Genomic DNA, 27,901 nt, shown 5'->3' on the forward strand with positions numbered 1-27,901 from the left:
ATCTGCAAGATTGAGATGTGTTCTGGGTATGAGGACCTACAGAAATGCCCAAGTTGAACATGTCACCCAGGTTACGGCCTGAGTGACAAGTAGGAATGGTGGTGTTGTCTGTAGCAATCAAGAAAAGAGGCGAGGGAAGATTAGGAGCAGACTAGCATGACCAGTGTTTCCTGATTAAGTGTTGACAGATTTGTCACAATGCTTTTGTGCAAGGAGTAAGGACTCTGACACGAAGCTTAACTCAATTTTCTGGTCATCATGAGATTAACATCTTAACCTTATTGCCTAATTTCTTTGCTATGCATTTTAGGATATTTTCAAGGAAACATCTTCAGTCACACATAAAACTCGAGACAGCAAAAGAAGAACTTCTGCAGCCCTAAAGCTACATGAATTTGTGTTGTGCTTGTAAGTGAAGTGACTCATTGGCTCAAGAAAAAAAAAAAGTTCCCTTTAACCTGACTTTGAGCAGATCAGTACAAATGCACACTTTTGAGTATATGCCTAGGCTTGGCAGAATTTGATTTCTTTTAATAAATTCAATGGATAATATATTTAATGACAGTAGATGCCGAGATTCGAAAATTTAAACCTACCTAAATGTGCCACTGCTCCAGCTCCACTAATGCCAGGATTATAACACATTTTACATACATTAAGGTGGGACTCTAATTTAAAGTTCTCAAGCAGCATTTTTCTTACTTTGCCTATTATAAATTTTGATCATCATCAGTGGAAATTGTGTGTCTGTGTGTGTACACCAACATTTACCAATACAAATCTAATCCTTCCAAGAACCTTCCGGCAAACCAACCACAGGGATGGGAGAAGTATCAGAGAGGTAGCCGTGTTAGCCTGGATCTGTAAAAAGCAACAGAGAGTCCTGTGGCACCTTTAAGACTAACAGATGTATTGGAGCATAAGCTTTCGTGGGTGAATACCCACTTCGTCAGATGGGAGAGGCATTCTTGCCTTGAGTAACGGAACACTTAATACAATGCTATATAAAGGAACATGGCTCTCTGCTTATCCTCAGCCCCTTCCACCTGTTGGAGTGTGGGGATCTTCACTGATAATCTATACGAACTCAAGTTACAGGTAAGCAACTTTCTCCAAGTACTAACCATTATTTTTTGGCTTGTTGCTATTTATAAAATTGGGGGAGGGGGGGAGGAGGAGGAATTGGGACTATGAAAAAATGTGGAAAACTGTAGAAAGAAAAAGAGTACCCAGCACTGCTCACCATGAGTAAATGTTTCCATCTCAGCAGAGACTATTAAGGCACTATGAAATGTTAGCAGTGTCAAGGTCAGACTACTTTTAGTTAAAGCAACATTAATCTAAGAAATACATTTCCTTATTTCATAGTAAATAAAATAAAAGCTAAAAGTCAAAGCCTAAGTAAGAAAATTCAGAGACGACTGAAGTGTGTATAGGCCATTTTGAGATCAACGTTCCTTTTCAAGAGTAGACTGTACAATCGGGGGTCTCGCTCAGCAGATCTGTCCATTCGTTGATTAGTTCATTACTTTACCAAGTATTTGCTGCCAGCCAGCTATCAGACCACAGAACCAATGATTCTTTTTACAATCAAGACAGTAAGGGAAACCATACAGCTTCTGTATTAAATATTAATTGATTTTTCCATTATTACCACCTGCTGAGGAGGGGCAGTCAGTTTCATATAGCTGATGTGGTTTTAAAACCTCTGAATTTGTTTTATGAAACTAAAAAGCTAACGATGCCTGTTTTCTTACTCAAAATGTTGTCATGTTCCAAGTATCTGGAAAATACAACCAGTTATCTTCAGTGTGCAGTATTTTGACATCACCCAAACTGCTTTAGTTGTATATGCAAGTGTCATAGCGTACGAGGCATGTAACTAGTGTGCTGCATAAATTGTTTCTAATCTAGTAAATCAAATGCAAAATTACACTCATTAGAACATTTCTTAAAGTAATGTGAAAATGAACACTTTTTACAATCTTCATTATAGTAATCAGTATGATGCCATAGTGACTGTATCGCATTTCAATGTTACTCTCTTTAAGTGGGTTCAAATTATACTATACCTTTAGCATACACCAGGAACTTCAGATAAGACTTTGCTCGAGGATACATCATAAACAGCAAAAGGCTTCAACTATATTTCTTGAAGAGTGGTCTCACCTTAGCTGGAAGTTTGGGATTCTCAAGCATCTTTCCAAAGGCGGATAAAATTACACACATAAGTGCAGAAATCAGCATCATCACTCCAACTGCCATTAACCATGATATACTGCAGAAATAGCACAAGCTTTCCGCTGATGTGCATACAATTACATGAACTGCACAGAGCATCAGGCACATCAAGTAAAACAGCAGAGAAAACAGCGGAGGGGAGAGTGGCACTTCAAATTCAGCCCTGCTGCTCAGTGCTTTTGGCATGCTGAGCAAAAGCAGAAGCAGAACCTAGAAAAGAGAGCAAAAATATTGAGATGGTCACTAGATAGATTCAAAACTACAGATAGAGTATAGAGCAAACGTTCAAAGGAAAACAGTGTTGTTGTTTTCCATACTGCACTGCTAGTAAATATATTTTGCAACAAGGTTGTGTGTGATGGAAGGTACATGCCAGACTGGGCAGCTTTATGCCAATTGTAACTGAAGGATACACTTACATATTATAGTGTTTTTAAAGTGATATACAAACTGTGGCACAGAAATCCTGCAAGTCCTCAATATACAAAACTCCCACTGATTTCAATGGCATCCCTGAACAGGGAGGGTTTGCAGAATATGGTTTCTAGTATGAAGAAATGATTGCTCACCCTATGCAGTAACTGCAGTTTTTTGAGATGTGTCCCCCTATGGGAGCGCCACTCCAGGTGCATTGGCGCCCCCTCTGTTGGGTTGCCAACTTTCTAATTCCAGAAAACCAAACACCCTTGCCCCGCCCACTACCCCACCCCTTCCAAGGCCCCGCCCTTGCCCCACCCCTTCCTGAGGCCCCACTTCCCTGCTCACTCCATCCTCTCTCCCTCTGTTGCTTGCTCTCCCCCACCCTCTCTCACATGCTCATTTTCACTGCAAGGACCAAACACGCATATTACTGTTTTGACAGATGTGTTATGCTAAGTTCATCTTTTAATTGTTACAGGACACTAGAGCTGGCAGCAAAATAGTCAAAAAGGGTAATTTTTAAAAAAAATCAAATTTCACAAAGGTTTTCATGATTCTTTCCCTGCCCTCTTCTCATTTTTTGTAACCAGCTCCATGTTTTTTGTTCACTAAAGTTATTGTAATTTTATGTGTGGAATTAGGACCACACATTAACACAGCTGCAATGGGTCTATTAAAGACCCACTCCTGAAGCCCAAATACAAATCCATAGAGCAAAACCACAGAAATGCACCTGTCCAGATACCTGTATAAATAAATCTATGGAAATGGACTCCCACACCTACATGCAGATACACACGTGTATTCATGTGTACACCTCTAGCATGCACTAACACATATACTTCCACATTATTTAATATTACAATTGTTGTTTAGTGCCTAGAGACCCCAACTAAGATCAGGGCTCCAGGGTGGTGGGTGCTGGACATACACATAAACAGAGAGAGTCTGCAACAAAGTGTTTATAATGTAGCCCGACAAAGGTGGGGAGAAATGTCTGATCCATCGGCTCTTCTGAAATTAACGCTTGGAAAATATATCACTCATCTAGTTATGAGCTAAAATTGCCATTATGGACATTAAGGACAAAAGAACTAAGATACCTGCAGAAATTGACCCAAACCCGTAACGCCACAGTGACCCTCCATTTTCTCCTCTATGGTTAGAGAGGAGCAGATTTACAGAGGGCAGGTTATTATAAAGTGGTTATAAAGTGCCTATGTAGTTAATCGCACAATCAACTACTTGCCTGGTGTTTTCCATTCTAAGACCTTGTTTTACCCAGCCCTTTCCATTCTAATGCCCTATTTTCAGTTTCTTATAACCTCACCAAACTAATGGTTTAGGCTGAAATTTTCCATGTTTGCTGTTTGCCTCAGGATGAATTTTCTTTTTTTTAAAGTCTCAGCAAAATCACAGCTGTTTCTCATATTGATATTTTGCCCATGTTAAAAAATTCTTAACCATTTTGTTGAGAAGCTCTAGTGCCTCCATACTTTGGATCAGAGACTTGAAATTTGGCCAGGGTCCCCCTAGTGACAGGGATGTGCTTTTCGCCATCTTTGTGAAAATTCATTCATATTTGGACAAGTTCTGATCCTCAAAACCTCAGTTCACACATGCTCAGTAGAGATTTAGTAGAGTACAACAGCTACATTCTCGGAAGATTTCATCTGTACTGAGCATGCTCCAACTCCTCACAGTTCCTACATGCTGACCACACAACGCATGTGCTACCCCACAGATCAACAGTGCACAGACTTCATCTCAGGACTGCAGGGGATGAGCAGGACTATCTTTGCAATTGGTCCTCTTGGCAATCAGGGCCTGTTGTAGCACCAAGCAGAAGAATTAAAAGCAGGGAGACTATCCTGGGCTCTCAATACTCCCCAGTACTGGTAATAGAAGAGGAAGCCACCTGACTAATACAGAGGCATGAAGCGCTGAGGAGGTAGACGGACAAGGACAGGCTGGAAGGAGCAGGGAGGCCAGGGGCACAAGGGTCTGTATAAACATTAGATTATGTGCCACTATGGAACCTGGCATAAAATCTAATATTTCCTGAGCCTCAGCATTCCTCTGTCAGCAAATAGTGTGAAACCCAAATGTTGCCTCATCTCCCTATAGTGGCTAATCCAATACCATTACCACCAGTTGTTCCATTAACTCAAGTGCTGTGGAGCTACAGGTTTTAAACACTGCGATGACCTATGTGGGTGTCAATGTGATCCGACATGATGGAATTTTTTTAAACCTAGGAGGTAGGGCTGTCGCGCAATTAAAAAGATTAATCGTGCCGTTAAATAATAATAGAATACCATTGATTTACATATTTTTGGATTTTTTTACATTTCAAATATATTGATTTCAATTACAACACAAAATACAAAGTGTACACTGCTCACTTTATATTTATTTTTGATTACAAATATTTGCACTGTAAAAAAGAAAAAAAATAGTATTTTTCAATTCACCTAACACAAATACTGTAGTGCTATCCCTTTATCGTGAAAGTTGAACTTACAAATGTAGAATTATGTACAAAAAAATAACTGCACTCAAAAATAAAATGTAAAACTTTAGAGCCTACAAGTCCACTCAGTACTACACCTCTACCCCGATAGAACGCGACCCGATATAACACGAATTCAGATATAACGTGGTAAAGCAGCAGGGAGCCCCGGGCCCTTTAAAGCGCCACCCGAGCCCCGCTGCCGTAACCCTGGCAGTGATTTAAAGGGCCCAGGGCTCCCCACAGCAGCTGGAGCACCGGGCCCTTTAAATCACCGCCGGGGAAGCCGGTCCAGTCCGGCATGGCGTACCGGCTCTTGCTGGTACGCCCTACCGGACCAAACCCAATATAACGTGATCTCACCTATAAGGCGGTGAGATTTTTTAGCTCCCAAGGACCGCGTTATATCAGGGTAGAGGTGTACTTCCTGTTCAGCCAATCACTCAAACAAGTTTGTTTACATTTGCAAAAAAGACAATGCTGCCCGCTTCTTGTTGACAACATCACCTAAAAGTAAGAACAGGCATTCACATGGCACTGTTGTAGCTGGAGTCGCAAGACATTTACGTGCTAAATGCACTGAAGATTTGTATATCCTTTCTTGCTTTGACCACCATTTCAGAGGACATGCATCCATACTGATGTTGAGTTCTGCTCGATAACTATCTCCAGCAGTGCGGATCGACACATGCTCATTTTCATCGTCTGAGTCAGACGCCACCAGCAGAAGGCTCATTTTCTTTTTTGGTGGTTCGGATTCTGTAGTTTCCACATCGGAGTGTTGCTCTTTTAAGACCTCTGAAAGCGTGCTCCACACCTCGTCCCTCTCTGATTTTGGAAAGCACTTCAGATTCTTAAACCTTGGGTCAAGTGCTGTAGCTATCTTTAGAAATTTCACATTGGTACCTTCTTTGCATTTTGTCAAATGTGCAGTGAAAGCATTCTTAAAATGAACAACATGTGCTGGGTCACCATCTGAGACTGCTATAACATGAAATATATGGCAGAATGCAGGTAAAACAGAGCAGAAGACATACAATTCTCCCCCGAGGAGTTCAGTCACAAATTTAATTGACACATTTTTTTAAATGAGCGTCACCAGCATGGAAGCATGTCCTCTGGAATGGTGGCCGAAGCATGAAGGGGCATATGACTGTTTAGAATATCTGGCATGTAAATACCTTGCAATGCTGGCTACAAAAGTGCCATGAGAATGCCTGTTCTCACTTTCAGGAGACGTTGTAAATAAGAAGCAGGCAGCATTATCTCCCATAAATGTAAACAAACTTGTTTGTCTTAGCAATTGGCTGAACAAGGAGGAGAACTTGTAGGCTTTGAAGTTTTACACTGTTTTGTTTTTTAATGCAGTTATGTAACAAAAAAAAATCTGCATTTGTAAGTTGCACTTTCACGATAAAGAGATTGCACTACAGTACTTGTATGAGGCAAATTGAAAAATACTATTTCTTGTTTATCATTTTTACAGTGCAAATATCTGTAATAAAAAATAGTATAAAGTGAGCACTGTACACTTTGTATTCTGTGTTGCAACTGAAATCAATATATTTGAAAATGTAGAAAAACTTCCAAAAATATTTAATAAATTTCAATTGGTATTCTATTGTTTAACAGTGTGATTAAAACTGCAATAAATTTTTTTAATCGCAATAAATTTTTTGAGTTAATCGTGTGAGTTAACTGCGATTAATCGACAGCCCTAATAATTATCCACATTAAAAAAAAACCCTACAAATAGCCTGTTCCAGGCTCCATACCAAAGATGGTATTTGCTATTTTTATGGCCCAGTCCTGTGAGGTGCTGAGTACTCTCAGCTCCTGCAGAAGCTCTTAAGCAGGAGTTGAGGGCACTGAGCTCCTTGCAGGAAGCACTCCTTTCCCAAGATTACACCTTTAAGTACAAAGAACAAATGTTCCTACATCTGAGAATTTGACCCTGACTCCTGAAATGTGAACTTTACATCATCATTAGGCACAAACAGAACGTTGGCATAGCTGCTCTATGCTTTTATATAGAGCAGCTCTGTTCATGAAGCAATCTAGGCTAGTGGATACAAGAGCAGTTAAAGTTGGAGCACATCTGCACACTTACTGTAAATATCAAAGCATAGAAAGAGTAAACCAAAGAGATTATACCAAAAGCTTCCTGACACTTATCCCATAAAATAATTTTGGTGTGTTAAAAAGTTATACTTCATCTTTCAATGGGAAAGAGTTAACACTGTGAAACAGTTCCCAATTTCCAGCAGTAATCATATGTAGTGAAAAGAGCAAATTGAAAGTTTCTGTTCTTAGCCGCTTCATAACGAGATGTGAATTCACAAGAACATAAATTGGGAAGGGACCTCCTGGGTCAAGTCCATTCTCCCCTAGCACAGGCAATGCCATCATATAACCTCCTTCCTAAACTTATCAATTCATACCTCCAGGACTATCACAGTCCCCACCGTCATTGAATACATGTCGTATTGTGCCACTTGCTTGCTTAGTGAAGAACTCAGGATCTTCAGAGCCTCTAAATATTGCTTAAGGACCTTTTTGCCAAGGTTTAAGAGGACTTCAGAATTATTTCCCTCTAGGTAGAGCTTGATCCAATTCCCATGGGATTTTTCTGCTATCTTAAAATGCTCAAATCCAGGATCTAATAAGAAAAAAAAAGGTAAAAGTATCAGTAAGTAAATTAGTAATTATCAGAGTCCTGATTATATTTTTACACTTCCCAGGAAAACCTTGCTTCAGGACCTAAAACAATTGTAATTTCACACCAAGAAAGATATAAATCCTAAATAGGCAATCAAAACTATAATGAGATAGTTACCCCAGAATAAGACTGATTAATCCCCGAACAATGAAACAGTGAAGCCCTCAAAGTTGAAAATAAGTAAACCTACTGAAAACAAAAAACCTATAAAAAATTAGAAGAACTTTCCAAACTGACACTCACTTATATACTTATGTACTTAAGCCCTGTCAGAACTCATATGTTCTCCATTAGGATCACTAGTTATCCATAATCAGTATAGGCCAAGCTGGATATCATCTGTTGGTGGTTCTCTAGAGGGAACCTCAGTTCCTTCCTTCAACTTGTGTGGGCAAAGCAGCAGGAATTTGTATATAATGTGATATGGACTATTTTATTTTAGTTTTAAACAGTAACACTGCCAACAATGCCTTTTCTGATTTAAATGTGAAGTTTTCCATATTTGTCTCACTGTCCAATAAGACACGGCTTGTTTTCTGGGTTCTATGCAGCATATTCGAAATGTTTTTTTTGCAATATAGAGCATGTAACTTACACTATTGATGGTAAAGAACGAGTTTGTTAGAGCTCTAATCAGTGGATAAGCATAAAGCATACAGGTAAAGCCAATCTCTTTCATTTAGAAGTGGACATAGGTACTGTGAGACTAATATTAGACTGCATCCCTGAAAAGAAATCCTTTTAAAATATTTTTTCAAACACTTTTTATTAGCATCAATAAAAACGTGAAATTGTTGAATTCAATAGACTCAGATTTGCCAGCAATACAGAAACACACAGCCATTCAATCTTTTTTCACTGAGTATCATTCCCTGATCTCTGCAATCAAGTCCCCAACATACACATTTCTGTAATTTCACCTGATAGAGCCAAATAAAATTAGTAGAAACATGAACTGTTACATCATGCGGTCAATAATTTCAGAAGTGATTTTCCATGCCTCACTTTTAGGGTGTCCAACCTGAAACACTGCAAGTGGCCTGATTTGTCAGATTACCTACCATCTGAGAATCAGGTCCCTTTCAAGACAGATTCCCAAAATCCTAGACTTCTGAAAATCTTGGTACTGTATGTTTGCAAGTTCCCAAGGTTCTCTACTGGAATTAATCCCTTTTAAAGGTTATAGTTTCACAGAAAAGTCCTGTTTCTTAGGAGCATACTATTAAGGAAGCTACGATAGCCAAGATATTTCCAAGACATGGAGACTTCAGCCTGATCGTCAAGCCTTTTAAAACTGAGTGTGTGAAAAGTGAAGGGATTATGATCAGCTAGTCCGACCTTGTGCGCAACACAGGCCATAGAATTTCACTAAATGGTTCAGTTCCTGCATCCAATCCATCACTTCTTGTTGAGCTAGGGCACATCTTTTGGAGAGAGATTTCATCTGGATTTAAAGACTTCAAGTGACAGAAGCTACCACATCCCTAGGTAAATTGCTCCAATGGTTCATTACCTTATTTTAGTCTCAGTTTTCTTAGCTTCAGCTTCCAGCAACTGAATCTTATGTCTGTCTGATAAATTAAAGAACCTTCTATCAAGTCTTCTATCCCTGTAGGTACTTGCAATCTGTAGTCAAGTTATCTCCTAAATGTCTCTTGGATAAACTAAATAAGCTAAACTTCTTTAGTCTCTTAGCTAGGGTCAATCGATTTTCTAGTATCAAGAAAAACAAATTTCAGCAAATCAAAGTTTTGAAAGGAACAACTTGAGAAACAACCCCCAACAAAATTGTTTTAGGGGCGGTTTTCAGAGTCACTGGCTTTGCCCAAGCGATGGCCATGAAAACATGCATTTTCAAGGCCTTAAAGAGTTAACGTACCCTCGGGAAAGTAGGAGGCTTTATCAGGCAAGTACCAACATCTTCTGTAGAATCTAAGTTTTCATTTTAAAAATGAAGTTTCTAACGCTTATGGTTGCAAAGATAAGTTTCCAAATGTGAATTAAGGAACTGTAATCCTCCCAAGTCTGCACACAGAGCTGGTGCCCCTGCTCCTGCTGGTTTGTCAAGCTGCAGAAGTGAAAACTGCTGCTATTCAGAAACCTGTAAGCAAAAGGTAAAACTGACTGCTAATCTAGGAGCAGTAGCAAAGGCAAGAGCTGGAGTGAAAGACTCAAACTGAAGCTGCGGGAAAAATCCTAACAGAGAAACTGCCACCCCGCTCAGGAGGTAGAAATTTCAGGAACAAGGAGGGTGACAGAGATGCACCTACACAGCTGCCAAGCTGTTGAAGGAAAAGAACGTGCCCTCTTCCTTCAAGAAGTCAGAGGGTGTTGCTTTAAGGGTGTCACGCACTAATTAGTGAAAGTCTGATATGAAAGATGGAGGCCTCAAACATTTTGGTAGGAAACTATGCACGCTGTCCCTTCCAGCAGCCTGCAAAAGATTGTTTTTCAACTGGTCATTGTCTCTGGACAGTGGTCATCCCATATTTTCTATCAGTGCCCATGGCCAGCAACGTGTTGGAATACCCGGGCCATGCCCCCTTTCCTCTAGCCCAGCCCTTTACCCCTGGGCCAGGTGGGGGAGTGACTTAAGAGCTACAGCAACCCTAGACCAGAGGATTCATCTCATGCTGGGAGAATACTCCACTGACTCTAAGTCAAGCTAAAAAGGTAGGGTTTTTTTTTGGCCAGAGTCGCGCAAAGCAGCCTTTCGCAGGCCATCAATATGATCCAGAAAATACAGCAGCTCTGAAACTACGTAGGAAGGAGGACATAAAGGGCAGAGAAAGAAAAAACTAACACTGAGGACAAAACAGGAACGATATGCCATGTTCTTGTAGGTAGGACACTGAACTGGAACACAAGAGACCTGGGTTTAATTCCTGGATCCACAGACTTGATGTGTAACCTTGGGCAAGTCACTTAATCTGTGCTTCAAAACCCCATCTATAAAATGGGGGTGATCCTCCATCCCGTCTTGTTCATTTGGTTTGTAAGCACTTGGGCCTGGAGCTATTTGGGACAGCACTGTATAATCTGTTGGAACCTCCAGACACTATTGTAAAACACATTTTCTGTTACAGGAAAATATAAAGTGAAGTAAAGACAGGAAGAGTAAAAAGTTACTACTTTTCTTATTTCTGTTATGCTTTCAGAGTATTTATAATATAAAGTTGATTGACAATAAGTTCAGTACAGGGTGAGCAGTACACAAGGAAAATACATCTTAGCCATTCGCAGGGAGTTTTGAATTGTGTGGCAAGACAATTTTTTCCATACTGGCCAGTAACACCTTAATCTTCAGGCTGTTAAGTGTATGGTTTTCAAGCTCCCTGTAGTTTCTTCTCTTCAAACAGACTGTGCTTTTAAGCCTAACAATAGCTATCTTAAACCATAATTTAAAATAAAACAGAGTTGAACTACCTACCAATACTGCAAAGGCTAATGTGACTGAAAGAAGAAATATTTGATATTTGCAAAGACAAAATGGACTTTCTCAGAGAGAATGGAAGATCTGTTATTCCAAGACTCATCTTCCTCGGTGCTCTCAGGAAGATTTGAGACTCAGAAGGTAACTGCTAGTTTTTCCATTGTAGAAACTCATTTACTCTCTATAAACATCTGAATAAGAGTTTTAGTACCCCCTCTCACCCCCCGGAGACACAAGTGCCACCATCTTTACCGCTGGATTTTAACCAACTCCCTACAAATTCAGTTTTTCTCCACACTCTAGGATGGAAAGCATCTAGTTTATTAAGTTACATCAAATTTTGTTTCAAGAAAGTTACAGACACAATATGGTGTCAAAGAAACATCCAATATTTCAGTTGAGATAAGCAGCAGAAGTATTTGTTGCATTAATAGTAAATGAATAAGGGCTCCTCTATACAAACAATTAGTGTACGGCAACCTGGAGTGCAAGTCTATTCCATGCTAGCCTGCCGTAAATTAACTGTCCACGTGGCCCCTGCTACCAAGCACTAAAGTTGCCTAGTACTCTCAGATATATTCGCATTTCAAAGCAGAGTTCCTGCAAAGTTTGCAATAATGACTGTTAGACTTGAAGGTATTTTCCTTACTCTCACCAAATACCTTCTAAAGTAGCCTCCAACAGTTGTGAAATTAAGAATTCCATCCATGAATTTTTGGTGCATAATTTTCTAAGATTACAGATGATTTCAGCTAAATTTATTCCAGCGGTTACAATTCAAACCAGTACTTCCAGCACAAAGATAGAAGTCGCTGGAATCAAAGGGCTTTTCAACTCTGAAGAGTGACTGGGTAAAAATGGCACTCACTCACTCGGGCCCATCTGCTCCTTGTATATATTCAGTTACAGCTGCTTACTTTAGGGACAGGGATTCTTTGCTTTTTTTAATACAACCTTTTACTCCCATTAGCCCGGCAGAGCCGCAGCTAGAAGAGTGAGCTAAATTCTTTTTCTTCTGCAGCAACAAAACTCTTCAGTGAGTTTGTCAGTTACAGCTGTGCAATCCTATTGAAGACAATGTTGCACAAGTGTAACTGACTGCACTCATTTGGCCTGCAGAATCGTTTGAGGAATAATACATGAGAACAGAAGAGCCCAGATTCAATTTACATGACTGGCTGAACTTAGAAACTTTACTTAATATTGAATCTTGAATGACAAATGGAACATCACAATGCCCTTTTTACAGTCATTTTTCAGGGTAGACTACTGAAGGCCTTTATATTGCCATCCAAAATCCCTTTATTGTTGTGATCACTGTCAGCCATTTTATTATGTGGTGTGTACAGCCACTTCTACCCTGAAACAAATCTCCATTTATATACATTGCCTGGTTTGAGACTTAATACTACAAAGATATTAAACTTTTCCTCTGCTAATTTTTCCTTCTGTACCATTTTCACTTATGGCAGCATTTCGCCGACTGGGGTCCAGGGACCACTGGGGGTCCGCAGGCCCTGCTGATCAACTCCTCCCACTCCTTCCCAGCGCCTCCTGCATGCCGGGGAACAGCTATTCCCTAGTGTGCAAGAGGCACTGGGGGAGGGGGGAGAGGAACGGGGCGCGCTCGGGGAAGGGGAGGGAATCATGTCCGGGGCTGCTGGCCCCACTTATCAACTCCTCCCCCTCCTTCCCAGCACCTCCTGCATGCTGGCATGGGGGGAGGGAAGAGGCAGGGAAGAGGAGGAGTAGGGGTGGGACTTGGGGGAAGGGGTGGAGTGGGGGCGGGGTCTGGGGCTGAGCGGAGTCCACGGCAAATTTTTAAATCAAAATGGGGGTCCTCGGGTTACTAAAGTTTGAGAACCGCTGACTTATGGATTAGTTAAGTGTGAGGCTTGGCAAGATACCTAAATGTTGTAACCACAGCTACGTCTTTCATATCAGCCCGTCTAGTATACATGATCAGTCTGAACCTGCACTCACTTCTGGCAGCTGAAAAGGAGAAGAAACTTTCTCTTTCCTCCTCATGAACCCAGAGGAGTGCTGGCTGCTCCAAGGACTCCTTACTTTACATCTCACCCCAAGCCTTCTAGATGCAGAAAGAAGATGGGAGAAGAATTGAGTAAAGGTGACCAAGGGTCCAAGCACGTACACATAATGAGGAAAAGATTCCATTCTATTCCTTCACCAGCCTCCTTCTTTGGAACCTCCTCTCTCCCTCTACTGAATCTCTGCCCACACCATTCCAGAACAGCATCAGCAGGAAATTGACATGATTCTTCACAGTTGCATTGCGGCCCAAATGTGTCTTATCAGCAATGACATGAAACATTGTGCGTGAACAGCCCAGGAGTGGGGTTCTCACAGCAGAGCAGGGTAAGTCTGGCTCCCAGAGTCAAGGATTGGAATGACCTAGCACATCACCGGTCCAGCCAACACCAGAGGGGAACGTCACAATGCTTAAGAGCAATATTGCATTTTTGCACTGGATTTTTTAACGTCAACATTAATTCTCCATCTTTATTATTCCAAATAAATTTATTTTTAAAAACAGTTGAATCTAACCACAATTTGACAACTGCAAATAATCCAGTTCTAAGGAAGCTATATAAGAAACTAATATATAGGTTAATGTCCTTGTGGCCCTGTAAGTCCTACCTTCTCAAGCAAAGATAGAAGAAAATGCTTAAATTCAATGCATTAGTAACAGCACTATGGTGGACATATCTGGGTCATGGAGATTTAAGAATTCTGGTTGGATTTTATTCCTGACTGCTATATAGTGGATTGGATACAGCAGATTTACAAGAAAAAAAAATATGATTATCCAACATAAGACAATTTGTTCATTTCAGTTTTTTGAGGTAGTTCAAACATTTACATTTGCAGTTATGGTATGGTTATAACCTTAAAAGACTCTGGGCTAACTTTTCTTCAGATGAAGTTATTTTTTCCACGTCACTTAATCACTTATCTTTTAGGTCCTCCTGCTGAATTCAGTTTGTTGTAGATCACTGAGCATGTCAAGTTCTATTTTACTAGATTTTGTAACATGCACTCCCAATGTGCAGCTTACGCTGTCTCAATGTCTTGCAGATCCCCTGGTTAAGAGCAGGATTCAAGCAATAGGTAGCTCTTTAATGTGGCTGTAATTAGGCATGTTAATTCAGAATTAAGTACTTCCATTCACACACACACTATACAAGCTCCCTAGGACATTTCATTTTCTGACAGTAGGAAGATTGCTCTCCTAGAGTAACTGAAGTAACATTACGTAATGCATTTGTATTTCCACTGAAACATCGAGGGCCTCAAAGAATAATATAAAACAAGCTTTTGACCAAGCTCCATGAGATAATTATGTAAGACACGATTTTATGGTATAAATCATAGGAAAGAGTTTCCAAGTCTTATTTAACTTAAAAAGGGGGAGGACTAATCTGTAGCTCTCATTTCTTCCCACTCTCTCCACCCTGAGCCTCCTTTCTCATCATGCTCTTGTCTTCCATTCTCCTGTTCCTTTTCCATGTTATTGCTTATGTCTTTAGATCCATCCTGCCCCTGGAGTGAGACCTGCTCACTCAACACAAATCCACACTTAAAACTCACTTCAGTGACACACACTAATGGAAATCCATGTAAAACCTCAGCCAAAACTGGGAGGAAGGGGCTAGTGAATTTCCCTGGACAAAGCTTGAATTATCTGTCCCCCAGGGAAGTTCATAAGCGGTCAGTCGGGAGGGAGGGGCTGACAGCTGGGCCTCATTAAGGACACAAGCCTTTTAGCCTCTGAGTTGAAGAAAAGAGGCCTTTTGATTCAGGGAGGAACAAAGTCTTCCTGGAATCTAGGCCAAGATGATCTCTGCATACCGGGTGTATGTGGCCACTCAATGACCACATCTTCCATTACATTGGGTGGCTTTGTACTGCTCCAATGGTCAAACACTGCCTCAAAAACAGCTGCCCCAGTGACAAGAGTCTTCATACAAAATGGGAAATGACTGCCTAGGAAGGAGTACAGCGGAAAGGGATCTGGGAATCATAGTGGACCACAAGCTAAATATGAGTCAGCAGTGTAACACTGTTGCAAAAAAAGCAAACATTCTGGGATGTATTAGCAGGAGTGTTGAAAGCAAGACACCAAAGGTAATTCATCTGCTCTACTTCATGCTGATTAGGCCTCAACTGGAGTATTGTGTCAATTCTGGGTGCCACATTTCAGGAAAGATGTAAACAAATTGGAGAAAATCCAGAGAAGAGCAACAAAAATGATTAAAGGGCTAGAAAACATGACCTCTGAGAGAAGACTGAAAAAACTGGGTTTGGTTTGTCTGGAGAAGAGAAGATCAAGAGGGGACATGATAACAGTTTTCAAGTACATAAAAGGTTGTTACAAGAAGGAGGGAGGTAAATTGTTCTTGTTAACCTCTGAGGATAGGACAAGAAGCAATGTGTTTAAATTGCAGCAAGGGACGTTTAGGCTGGACATTAGGAAAAACTTCCTAACTGTCAGGGTGGTTAAGCACTGGAATAAATTGCCTAGGGAGACTGTGGAATCTCTGTCATTGGAGATTTTTAAGAGCAGGTTGGACAAACACCTGTCAGGGATGGTCTAGACAATACTTAGTCTGCCATGAGTGCAGGGGACTGGACTAGATGACCTCTCCGGGTCCCTTCCAGTCTTTTGATTCTATGGATTCCCCAAGCACAGGGGAATATTTTGTCGGCACAGAACTATGTTAGCATCCTTTACACCTGGCTTCCGCTCAGACTACGACACAAGAATGGCTGGGCTTCCCTGGCATCTGGCTGATATCAAACTACCAAAACTCCTCCTTGGGCCCAGTGACAACCAGCACCAATTGTAAACTGGACAGATCTAAGAAGGGGATCGGAGAATAAAAAGTGGCTTCAATTTCACCATTGTTTGACTCCATTAGGAATCATAAAATCATAGAATATCAAGGTTGGAAGGGACCTCAGGAGGTCATCTAGTCTAACCCCCTGCTCAAAGCAGGACCAATCCCCAGACAGATTTTTGCCCCAGATCCCTAAGTGGCCCCCTCAAGGACTGAACTCACAGCCCTGGGTTTAGCAGGCCAATGCTCAAACCACTGAGCTATCCCTCCCCCCCTTGTGTTTTCATTTAATCCACATACCTAAAACAAAGTCAATATTAGACATTAACTGAAGAGTTTCATTTTAGTTTTAGGCCTAAAATGTAACTCATCACTGAAGCAAATGCAATCGTGCTTTAAGCAAACTAGTATTTTTGCAAAATAGTTCACTCCCCCACAGTTATTTACATTGTACAGAAACAACCAACTTGCATGTCATTCGTAACATGCACACTTTGGGAAGTGAGCATTCATGTGTACCATCAACCCACAGCTGTCATCTTTCAGTTCAGGAAGTCACTCACTCCAAACCACATGTTTATGTGTAGCTAAACTCCTTCCAGGCTCTCCTCTTTCTTCCCATCTTGACACTGCATGTTCAGAGTCCTCTATCAACTGTCTGGGCTCCCCTCTTCCAAAAGAAGCCACTCCATTGCTCCTATGTCAGTTTCTATTAACTCTTCCCCTCAAAGTGATGAACTCCCCAGTTCATTTTCAGAATTTTCATTTAACATTTAACTTTAATGTACCTAAAAATTGATTTTTAGCTTGAAGATTCCTTTGTCCTTCAATGAGTTATTCAGATACCTATGCTCTTACAACAAAGTAGAGCTGTCAGAATGTTTTCTGTGCCACCTTTCAATATAATTTTATGAGCAAAGTAAGTTCCTAATCTACTTTCCCTATATTGTTCATTAAATTTGTATGATGTAATATACATGAAGATAGATAACACTTGTGTACTCCTCCTATTAGTGCAAGACTGGCTATGTCTCCGTACCCCTACCCCCCATCCATCTCACTATAGCTTCTTCCAAAGAAAATGTGAAGACGACACACTTTTCGTTTTCATTTGTCTTTAAGATGAAATAACCAATGTAGGACACAGTACTGCAGCTGACGGCATATTATTCTACAAACAGATCATAAATAAGACCTTTTGTGTCTGGCAGAACAGCAGCAACTCTGTGCAAAAGAAGTCAGCTCACCAACAAGCAAAGGTAGAGTTCCAAAAAAATTAATGACATGAAGAACAGATGGTGGCTGGATAAACCAAATGAGCTTCAACTTCTCGCTGAAACCCATGATATGCATGGCTTCTTTAATGCTGTTTAAACCATTTATGGCCCATGCATCCAAGGCCAACCCCCCTGAGATCTAAAGATGGAGGGGAGTTGATCAAAAAAATGGAAGCCATCAACGCACACTGGAAGCAACACTTCAAAGATCTCCTCAATCAGGATTCTGCTGTTGATGACAGTGTCTTCACCTTGATCCCACAACACCCGATCAGAGATGAATTTGGAATACCTCCAACCCTGGAAGAAGTGTGCAGAGCTATTAAGCAGATGAAGAACAACAAGGCACCTGGAGTTGATGGAATCGCTACAGAAATTTACAAGCGGGGGGAGAGGAACTCACCTCACAACTACACAATCTTGCTTTGAAAATCTGGAACCATGAGAAAATCCTATTTGAATTTAGAGATGCTATGATTGTGACGATTTTCAAAAAAGGAGATGAATCCGACTGTGGAAATTATAGATGAATTTCTCTGTTAGCAACTGCAGGAAAGACTCGCAAGACTTCTCCTGAACCGGCCTCTTCTCTCTTGCAGAAGACATTCTTCCTGAATCTCAGTGTGGGTTTAGATCATCTAGAGGCACTATTGACATGATCCTCACAGCTTGCCAGCTGCAGGAAAAATGTAGAGACCACCACAGACCACTATCCCAGGCATTCATTGACCTGACAAAAGCCTTTGACTCCATTAACAGAGAAGTGTTGTGGAAAAGCCTTCTAAAGTATGGATGTCCACCAAAATTTGTCACCATTCTTCGGCTCCTTCATGATGACACACAAACTGTCATCCTCTGTAATGCATCTACCACAGCTTCCTTTTAAGGTTAAGACAGGCGTTTATCAGGGCCGTGTCACTGCCCCGACATTCTTCTCCATCTTCCTTGCTGCAATGCTTTATTTGATCACTGATAAGATACTGGTAGGAGTGCAGCTAATCTACTGAATGGATGGCAAACTGTTGAACTTTGGCCACTTCCAATCCAGAATCAAAACATCGCCAACTTCAGTCATCGAGCTTCAGTATGCTGACAACACTGTAGTGCGTGCTCACTCGGAAACAGATCTTCAAGCCATCATCAACATCTTTGCTGAAGCATATCAGAAAATGGGACTGGCACTTAACATCCAGAAAACAAAGGTCCTCCATCAGCAAGCTTCTGGTGCACAATTCCCAGCAACAGCAATACAGATCCACAATAACCCTCTATGGAATGTTGCACGCTTCCCATATCTTGGAATCCATCTCTCACAGACATTGGTATGATATTGATGAAGACATCCAGTATCATCTCAAATGTGCAAGCCAAGTTCTTGGTCATCTGAAAAAGAAGGTGTTTGAAGATTGCGACATCAGAACCAAAGCCAAACTCATGGTCTGTAAAACGGTGTGATCCCCACCCTACAGTATGGGGCTGAAAGGTGGACAACATACATGACACATCTTAAGGCGCTGGAGAAGTATCAATGCTGTATGCATAACATTCTGCAATCAAATGGGATGATAGACACACGAACATCAGCGTCCTCTCACAAGCTAATATTACGAGCATTGAGGCCATTATTATTTATCATCAACTTCGCTGTGCAAGCCACTTTGTCAGGATGCCTGATTCCAGACTGCCAAAACAAGTCTTCTACTCTCAACTCAGCCAAGGCAGAAAAACCTCAGAGGAGGGCAGAAAAAAAGTTACAGGGATGTCCTCAAGGCTAACAGGAGGAAATTCAACGTTAACGTCAACTTGTGGGAATTTATAACCCAGGACCGACAACAATGGAGGAACTGCTTGAGACAGGGAACTCAGCACTTTGAAAATTAGATGCGACTACATGTAACGGAAGAACAGATGTGAGAGAGTGCGTGGTATGGCCCAAACTAATACCCCAAGATCACCCGCCCTGCTCGGAAACACGTCTGCAATGTGGCAGAGTCTGCAGCTCCAGAATAGGCCTTATCAGTCATCAACGGATTCACAGATCATTTGAAATGGACAATCCATGAAAGACAATCATCCTCAACTTCGAGGAATTCCCGATGATATACGTACATATCTACACACACACCTACCTTTTTTCAGGCACCCAAGCATCATATTTAATACATTTATTGCTGACGCTACACACTGGACAGATTTTTTTTCAGTTCACTACCTTAGCCTCAGTTACTCCTTGATCATTTTCCCCTTCAAAAGATCCTACTGCTTTTGGACTCAAGGGACAAGAAAAGTTCAGACTACTTTTAGAAAAGTGTGTTACTTTATATTTATATCCATCATCTGAAATTACTCAAGGCATCATAGTTTTTAACTGGCCAAAACACAGTGTTTGCAAACTTCAACTCACAACCAATCTCCTCCTTGAATGTAAAGTTTCTTATCCCTGCTAATTTTTGGTTAGCAGCTTCTCCATCACAAATAAGAAATGCATCTCCTCTGTAGAATTCAGAGGCGATCCAACTGGTACTCAAGGCTCCAGTTGCCAGAAGCTGGGAATGAGAGACAGGGGATGGATCACTTGATGATTACGTGTTCTGTTCATTCCCTCTGGGGCACCCTGCACTGACCACTGTCGGAAGACAGGATATTGGGCTAGATGGACCCTTGGTCTGACCCAGTAGGGCCGTTCTTATGATCTAAGCCCTGCTGTTCAACTCAGGCCAGTAGAAGAATTTTTTAAAACCTGCAGAAGCCCTCCAGCAACCTATTAGCATTCAGACAACTTGAAATTACATTAACTAACCTAAATATATAAATTGCCTTCAAGTCTCTCTTTAGAGAAAAAAAATTATTTTCTATTCCAGTCATTTACCAGACTACCATAGTGGGCTGAACGAGAAGAGAATCTGCTAAGAGAAAGAAAATTAGCAGGCAAGAAATTTCTCATTCTGCTGCACAGCTTCTCTTCTCATTCATCTCAAGCGGGAAGCAGTGAGCAGTGATTCACAGACATAGGGATAAAGGATAAAGCAGACTTCGTTATTATGGTAGAATTATCAGCAGAAACAGAAGTTGCCCCTAAAAAGCAAATCCTTGTAACTTAAAGTATGTGAGATCCAATACAGTCACACCTTTTTCTACCAAAGGAGGCTTCTATAGAGGAATAGAAGCCTAAATTGCAAGACTTCCTCTGATGAGCCTCAGATTTGTCTCCCACACTGTCAGGTATCTTGAAAACCTCCATGAATGGTATCCCAGATACTTAGCATGTAAACTGGTGCAAGATTTTAACATCTTGCCTGATGCAACTTTGAGGCCTTAAGGCCTGGCATTTTGGTTGGAATGAGATGAACAAGGAACAATTGGTGTGTTCACTTCATATGCTTGAGATTTTTTATTGCTCTTGGAGTGCCCATTTATGCCACCCACTTCTAAAGGCATGCTAAGGATTGAAACAAAATGGGATAACTATTTTCCAGGAATTATGGAAAGAAGAATTTACCTTGAGCATAAAGGTTTCTCAAGCTCTAATAGCAGCAAGGGCAGCTACCCACTTTGTTATGGTGCTTAGTTGTAGGACCCATTGCTGTACAACAAACAGCACTGTACAAAGCTACAGGCTGTTAATTATAGGTGGTTCAGGTCCTAATGAAATGGGGTCCCTGCTATAAAAAGTCTAGTCTTTCCCGGAGGTGTCACGGGCTGTCTATGAAGTTCACAGAAATGCCTTCTGGACCAGTGGAGAAGTAGGAGGAAGACCTGAATTCTTTTCTATATCCTTTGTATGAATGGTCCTGAAACGCATTACATCTTTCTGTGCCTGGGGCATAATATCCACTGCCACAGAGAAGCTTTGACCTCTGGTTACTCCCAGGTTTGGGAGGAAGAGATACTTGTGCTTCAGCTCGGAAGCCAACCTCTAACAGGAGGTAGGAGGAAACTTGCCAAAGGGAATGTTATGCCATAACTGCTCACTACAGGGTCTCTTGCACCTTTACTGGCCACTGTCAGACACGATACTGGACTATGAACCACTGGTCTGACCCCACATGGCCATGTCTATGTTTTCTTTTTCCAAACATGCAACTGATAGAGCTGTCCAAGTAAGCTGAAGGAATAAGTACTTCGATTTGGGGAATTCACCCTCTAGGTATGCTCTCCTCCCTTCAGGATTGTTTCCATAGTGAGTGTGCATGATTGGCTGAGAGTGAAAACTGGACTGGCTTTCAGCACATTTGTACTTGCCTGCCCACAAAGACCCGTTTGGGTGTGATCCACGAATGACACTTAATTTTGCATTGCCTCTGCAAGCACATTGAGAAATCCCATTCAGGAGATTGCATAGCACCAGCTATTCACTGGGGATAACTGGTTACAGATGATCATTGATACTAAGAGGTTTTTGTTCTTTGCAAATTTTTACCATGATGGTATAATTATGGCCAGAGTCATGCCTTTTTGACCCCAAGTCAGCAATTCTCTGCAGTAGATTCAAAAAGTTCCGGATTTTGAACTGCTGTGTTTGAATCCTTTCCAACAGCTAGCAAGTTATGCATGGGTCTGTTTCTCTGTACTGGGCACTGACTACCTTTTTGTCCATGAACGAGTATATATACACATAACTTGTGACCATCTGCCATTTCTTAAGACTGAGTGCAGAGGGTAGACCAAAAGGAGGCATCTTGTACAAGAATTATAATGTCTCTTACACAAATGCTCCCTTTGCCTTTGATATGCTGGGGATTTTGTTGGTGGGAGGAGGGGAAATCTACATTTCTTTGACAGCTTTAGTTTTCTCCCCTCTGCTAGAGAACAGTCTCTTCTCTTAAATAACCCTAGGTGCTAGTAGCAAGCAACAGATTTCTATGCTGGCTTTGACAGTGATGAATGAGGCCTCTATATATTCTCAGCTTCTAATTTCTTTAATGTTTCTCCATTGAGAAACATGTGCTATCATAACACTAAAGTTTGGTATTATTTCTTTAATTACATCAGTAAGTCAGTAGCCCCTGCACAGAGTGCCTCAATTCATGGATTTACATATAGAACTTCAGTCACATCTGAATTTACTTGAGATGCCTACTTTATTTGATCGTGTCTCTCGCCCTTTGGTTAGCAGCTTGACCCCATATCTATGAACCTTAATTTAAAACGGCATGCAATAACAAACACTAATATGCTTAATTTAGTATGTACTGTTCTCAGAACTCACCTCAACTGACCTATCAGTTTGTACTGGTGAGTTGTGTTCTTGTTCCTAAAAACCCCAAATTGAAGTTTAAGTGTCTGCTGCTGACAGAGAAACAGGACACTTTAATTGACTTACCTTTTTCATACGTAGGCATGTTCTCCTGAAGTAGTCTACTAAGCTGGAACCCATTTAAATGCAAGAACCTTAGTTGTTCTCTCATTGGTTTCCCTTCTATAATGGAGAGTATAATATTGCCAACATTGTTTCTTGAAATTGGCAGGCCAAGACCTATTGCCAACGTAGCAGCTAAGTCCGTCTGTTGCACAAGTTCTGGCTGTTTTAAAGGGCCTAGAAGAAGAAGGAGAATACTTATATTACAAAATGATTCTGATTTGGAAGGTGGAGCTGCAAGCTTGGGTAGTCTCCGAATGTGCTCATGTACTAGATCAGATATGTTCCCAAACCAGGATCTGCTTAAAAAAAACGTTGGTCACAGTCTAGCTCCTCTTCCTTTCCAGCTGCTGCACCGCAACAGAGGACAGCAAAAGTGTTATTAAACTCTTACGTAACGTCACTCTTCCACATTAGTAATTATTGTAGTTTTAGCAAGCATGCATGTAATTATGAATAGGACAGGGTGGTCCATGAAACCATCTTTGAACTAAGTTGTGGTCCACATTATGAAAGTGCATGACAATCCCTGTACTATATAAAACACTAACGAAGTTGGAGGTGACATTCACTGAAGTGTACACTGTGAACTATTCTCGGATTTAAAAAATTCTGTGACTAATAATTTGAAATAATGTATATTCATCGTTTTCTTGAAACTTATCTGTATTGAGATGACACCCAAAGACTGACTTAATATCTGGGCTCCAACATGCTAGGCAAAAAGCACAAGAGATTTAAACAGGAGGAACTAAGGCTGCAATTCTGCTATTCCACATAAGCAGGCCTAATGATTTCAATGAGGCTTTGCACAGGGGACCATCACGTGCTGCCGCGTGCAGGATTAGGGCCTCAAGGCCAATCCCATAGACCTTTCAACACATGAATAACTTCACTCACGTAAGTGCTACTGTGTGCGTACATATGAGCTTAAACGCTTGCTGTGTCAGGCTCTGACTTTTTGGAAAACTATCAGTGTTTCCTTGTGTGCGCCTTGCAAGCTACATGACAGCATTTTAAAAGATATTTGAAGTGCTTGTGTATACAAGAATAGCCAAGATGGGTCTTGCTATAAATAAATACACTTCGTGAAAAAAGATCACTACAGTATCTATTAGTCTTATAGCTCCTTGTAAGAGCATTAGAAGTTCTCATCTCATTTTTAGTCTTGCTTTGATGGCGTGACCCTAAGAGCCCCTTAACGCCAACTGGCAGAGGGTCCACCATACTGCAACTTATATCAGGCCTGACACACACACAGTGTCCCCAACACACTGTTGCCATAATATGTATCTAAAGCAGAGGAGGGCAAACTACGGCCCACAGGACCGTCCTCCCCGGCCCTTGAGCTCCCAGCCGGGGAGGCTAGCCCCCGGCCCCTCCCGTCTCCCCTCCCGTGTCCCCTCCCTCGCAGCCTCAGCTCGCTGTGCTGTCAGCGCTCTGGGTGCTGGGGCTGCGAGCTCCTGCCGAGCAGCATGGCGGTGAGGCTGGCTCCGGCCTAGGGTGACCAGATGGGATGAAGAAAATATCGGGACACATGGGGGGGAGGGAGAGAGTGGGAAGAGTCCCGCCGGCGGAGCAAAAAAAATGCGGAGTCCCGCCAGCGGGGAGAGAGGAAACCCAGCAGGGCAAAAAAAAAAAAAAAAAAAAAAAAAAAAAAAAAACCAGGAGTGCAGAATATCGAGACAAATTGGCCAAACATCGGTCGGGATGTGGGACAAACTGCTAGATATCGGGACGTCTGGTCACCCTACTCCGGCCGGGCTCTGAGCGGCATGGTAAGGGGGGCAGGGAGCGGGGGGATTGGATAAGGGGCAGAAGGTCCCGGGGGGCAGTCAGGGGACAGGGAGCGGTTGGATGGGGTGGAGGGGGACAGCAGGGGTTGGATAGGCATGGGAATCCTGGAGGGGGCGGGGGTGTAGATGGGGTCGCGGCAGTCAGGGGAAATGGGAGCAGGAGGGGTTGGATAGGGGGTGGTGTCCCAGAGGGGCGGTCAGGGGACAAGGAGCGGGGGAGTCGGATGGGTCAAAGGTTCTGAGGGGGGCAGTCAGGGAGGGGAAATGGGAGGGGGCGGATAGGGGACGGGGGCCAGGCTGTTCGGGGAGGCACAGCCTTCCCTACCCGGCGCTCCATACAATTTCAGAACCCCGATGTGGCCCTCAGGACAAAAAGTTTTCCCACTCCTAATCTAAAGGGTGCCATGTAAGGTATCATATGTAAACCAGTGAAACGCTGGTCCTGGAAATCATTGTGGGTTGCATACAAAGAGTCATAGGCATGCACTGGAAACAGGTTCTTAAAACGTGTTTGGAAAGCAGTCCATAAACCCAGCCTGCCCTAGACAGAGGAACTTTGACCAGAGGGTTTACAGGCAGAGAACAATGAAAGGACAATTACACAGAAGGTAAACAAAGTAATCAAACCCAGAAGAGGAGCAAATTATGAGGAGGATGTGAAATCTGCTTAGTTTGCACACTTGGGGACCCCAGAGTCTGAATCCTGCTTCCCAGCAGATCACCCTGACTCTTAAGGCAAAGACAATGGACTTTGGAAAATACAAGGGAGCAAAAAGCCATTGGAGTTAGCTATGACTTAGAAGACATAGGGAACAGAACCCTCTGAGCATATGAACAGGGGATTCTCTTGGCCTGAAAGGCAGGAGCTGCTGGTAACTTGATCTAAGTGAGAAACCTGCTTGTGTAAAGATTGTAACTTGCTAAAATTAAGTTTTAGTGACTGAAAACATGTTTTGTTTGTAACCATAACGGTCTTTTATTCTTGCTTAGAATCACTTAAATCTCTGGTCATGTCTACACTAGCAAGTTTACAGCAGCACAGTTGTACTGATACAGTTGTGCCACTGTAAAGCCGCTCGTGTAGCTACACTATGCCTACAGGAGAGAGCTCTCCCGTCGACATAATAAAACTACCTAAATGAGAGGTGGTAGCTATGTAGGCAGGAGAGTATCTCCAACCAACATAATGCTGTGCATACGAGCACTTATGCTAGCAAAACGTATGTCCCTGGGGGGGGTGCTTTTCTCACACCCCTGAGCGACATAGGTTTTGCTGACATAAGTGGAAGTGTAGACATGGCCTCTGTTCCTCATTAATAAACTTTTTCTTAGTTTTACTACAAACCATCTCAGCACTGTTATATTGAACTACGTGAGAGTCTTCAGCAAATCTAACAGACTGATGTGTCTGGAGGCAGGAAACAATTTCTGTGGGTGTTCAGCGAGAGAGAATGGACACTGCAGGGAGACATCTCTGGGGAACTCATGTTCACAGATTGTTACCTGTAAGGCAAGATTTAAACTGGCAGAGCCTTGAGGAGTTTGCTGGCAAGGCAGACAGGCTGCTGGTCAGGGGCCTGATGCATAGTTTAGCAGCAACAAAGCTCTCATTTGCTGAGACAGAGGGATAACAGTGGCTTATAGTTCTGGGAGTCCTAAGCAGAATGTCACAGACCGTTCCTATTTATTCCCATGCTCATTCAAAATGCCACCTACAATCCTTAAATCTTCTTTCATGTAATCCTTGCACGCTAGTCTCAGCAACTTTCAGAATGTCATTAAAGACAAAAAGTTACCCACTGGTATACTTGATTGGTAACAACTGGTTGATATGTAGATTATACCAAACTTATTTAGTAGCAATTGGGATTTGCGTCTCCCTAATAGGTTACACAAGTAATACTTGACCAGCACACTAATTCAAATATAACTGCCAGTAGGATTACCCAATTTGCATAAACCAGATCTACCAAATTAAACATAGCCTGAATTATTTGCTCATTTGCAAGAGTACGACCATTTAGAAAGAGTGACTAAAATTCCAACTCGAGAGAGAACGGATAGCAAGGGAAAGCTACATATGAGTTGCAAGGCTCAGTATTAGTAACACAAATATCAAGGGACAAAATGCCATAATTTCACAAGACTCTTCAAGGTGTCATGCAGCTGACATTGATAAAATGTAACTGGGAGCAACAATCAGCTCTTGATTTGGTTATTTCAATATCTGAAAGCAACCCAACTGCCCTTGTTGATACAGTGTTGAGTGCATCAGCTGGACACCAGCTCTGCAGATGGAAGTGCATCAGCTGTGCTGAAATAACCTCCAGCAAGAGGACTAAGCCAAGTATCTGAGGGCAAGATTTAAAAGCAAGAAAGTCAGATGTCATAGCAAATGGGTGGTGGGAGTCAGGGGACAGAGTGATATGGAAGAGCAAATTTATCTCACTGTAACTTAATTTAATTGATTATTTGGACAAAGTGTTTGAATGTAATTAAAAGTTATGCAAACAGTAGAATAAATATCTTTATAAACACAAACAAGCCACTGTGACATTCCCTCCCTTTTCCTCTTACTATGGATCAATGCACTTTTCACAATGGAATGTGGTGTCAATCAGAAAAACCTTTAGTGCTGTACAATTAGAAACTTGACCAATACAATGACTACACTCATGCTCAGCATTCTGCATTCAGGGATTGGAGCCAGGCATCCACATTGTCAGTATTTCAACCTCTTGCCCCTCTACAGCAAGAGCTCCACTTCTCTCCCCAACACCACCACTCCAGTCTTTAATCTTCCCACTCAGACCAGGAATGGACATTTACTCCCCCACCACTGATCTGGGGCACAAGAGAAGGGCAGGAAGAAGTTCTTCTCAGGGAAAGGCTAGGTTAGGCAGAACTCACTTCAAGCAGGAATTCAGTTCCAATCTTGTCTCCTAGTAGCCAATAATCAGCCTACCTCTTCAGAAAAGACCCCTTTAATAGACTCCTGAATCCTTTAGAAAGTTAGCCAGTCCTAAAGTGATGGCCACATGGAAAACAGATTTAGCCTCTTAAGAAACAAACACAGAGGTCATGTTTTAGCAGGACATCAATGCACACCAAGGATAGTAAACACACATGGCCAATGTGTTACAGTTTATTTCTCTACTAACGCAAAACCTTGTTAAACTGTCTGTAAAGAGAAAGTGTCTTATGTAACTTAACGCTCTACACCAATGTATAACAAAGCTTTGAACCCAGAAGTTTAGAGCCATTATGAAATAAACTAGAGATGAA

General features: G+C 41.8%; 1 protein-coding gene across 1 annotated transcript in view; it reads right to left on the bottom strand.

The window, feature by feature from the left end:
- The window catches only part of LOC112108272 (GPI ethanolamine phosphate transferase 2), a 122,749-nt gene that overhangs the window by 67,138 nt on the left and 27,710 nt on the right, over nt 1-27,901 (bottom strand). The window contains exons 6-8 of the mRNA XM_024202331.3: nt 22,785-22,997; nt 7,615-7,832; nt 2,170-2,451 (exon numbers count right to left, since the gene is read on the bottom strand). Coding sequence (XP_024058099.2) covers nt 2,170-2,451; nt 7,615-7,832; nt 22,785-22,997 — 713 coding nt within the window. The remainder of the gene's footprint in view (nt 1-2,169; nt 2,452-7,614; nt 7,833-22,784; nt 22,998-27,901) is intronic.

The sequence above is a fragment of the Terrapene carolina genome, unplaced genomic scaffold (assembly GCF_002925995.2).
Source record: "Terrapene carolina triunguis isolate 2854851 unplaced genomic scaffold, T_m_triunguis-2.0 Scaffold33392, whole genome shotgun sequence".
NCBI classification, from domain to species: Eukaryota; Metazoa; Chordata; order Testudines; family Emydidae; genus Terrapene; species Terrapene triunguis.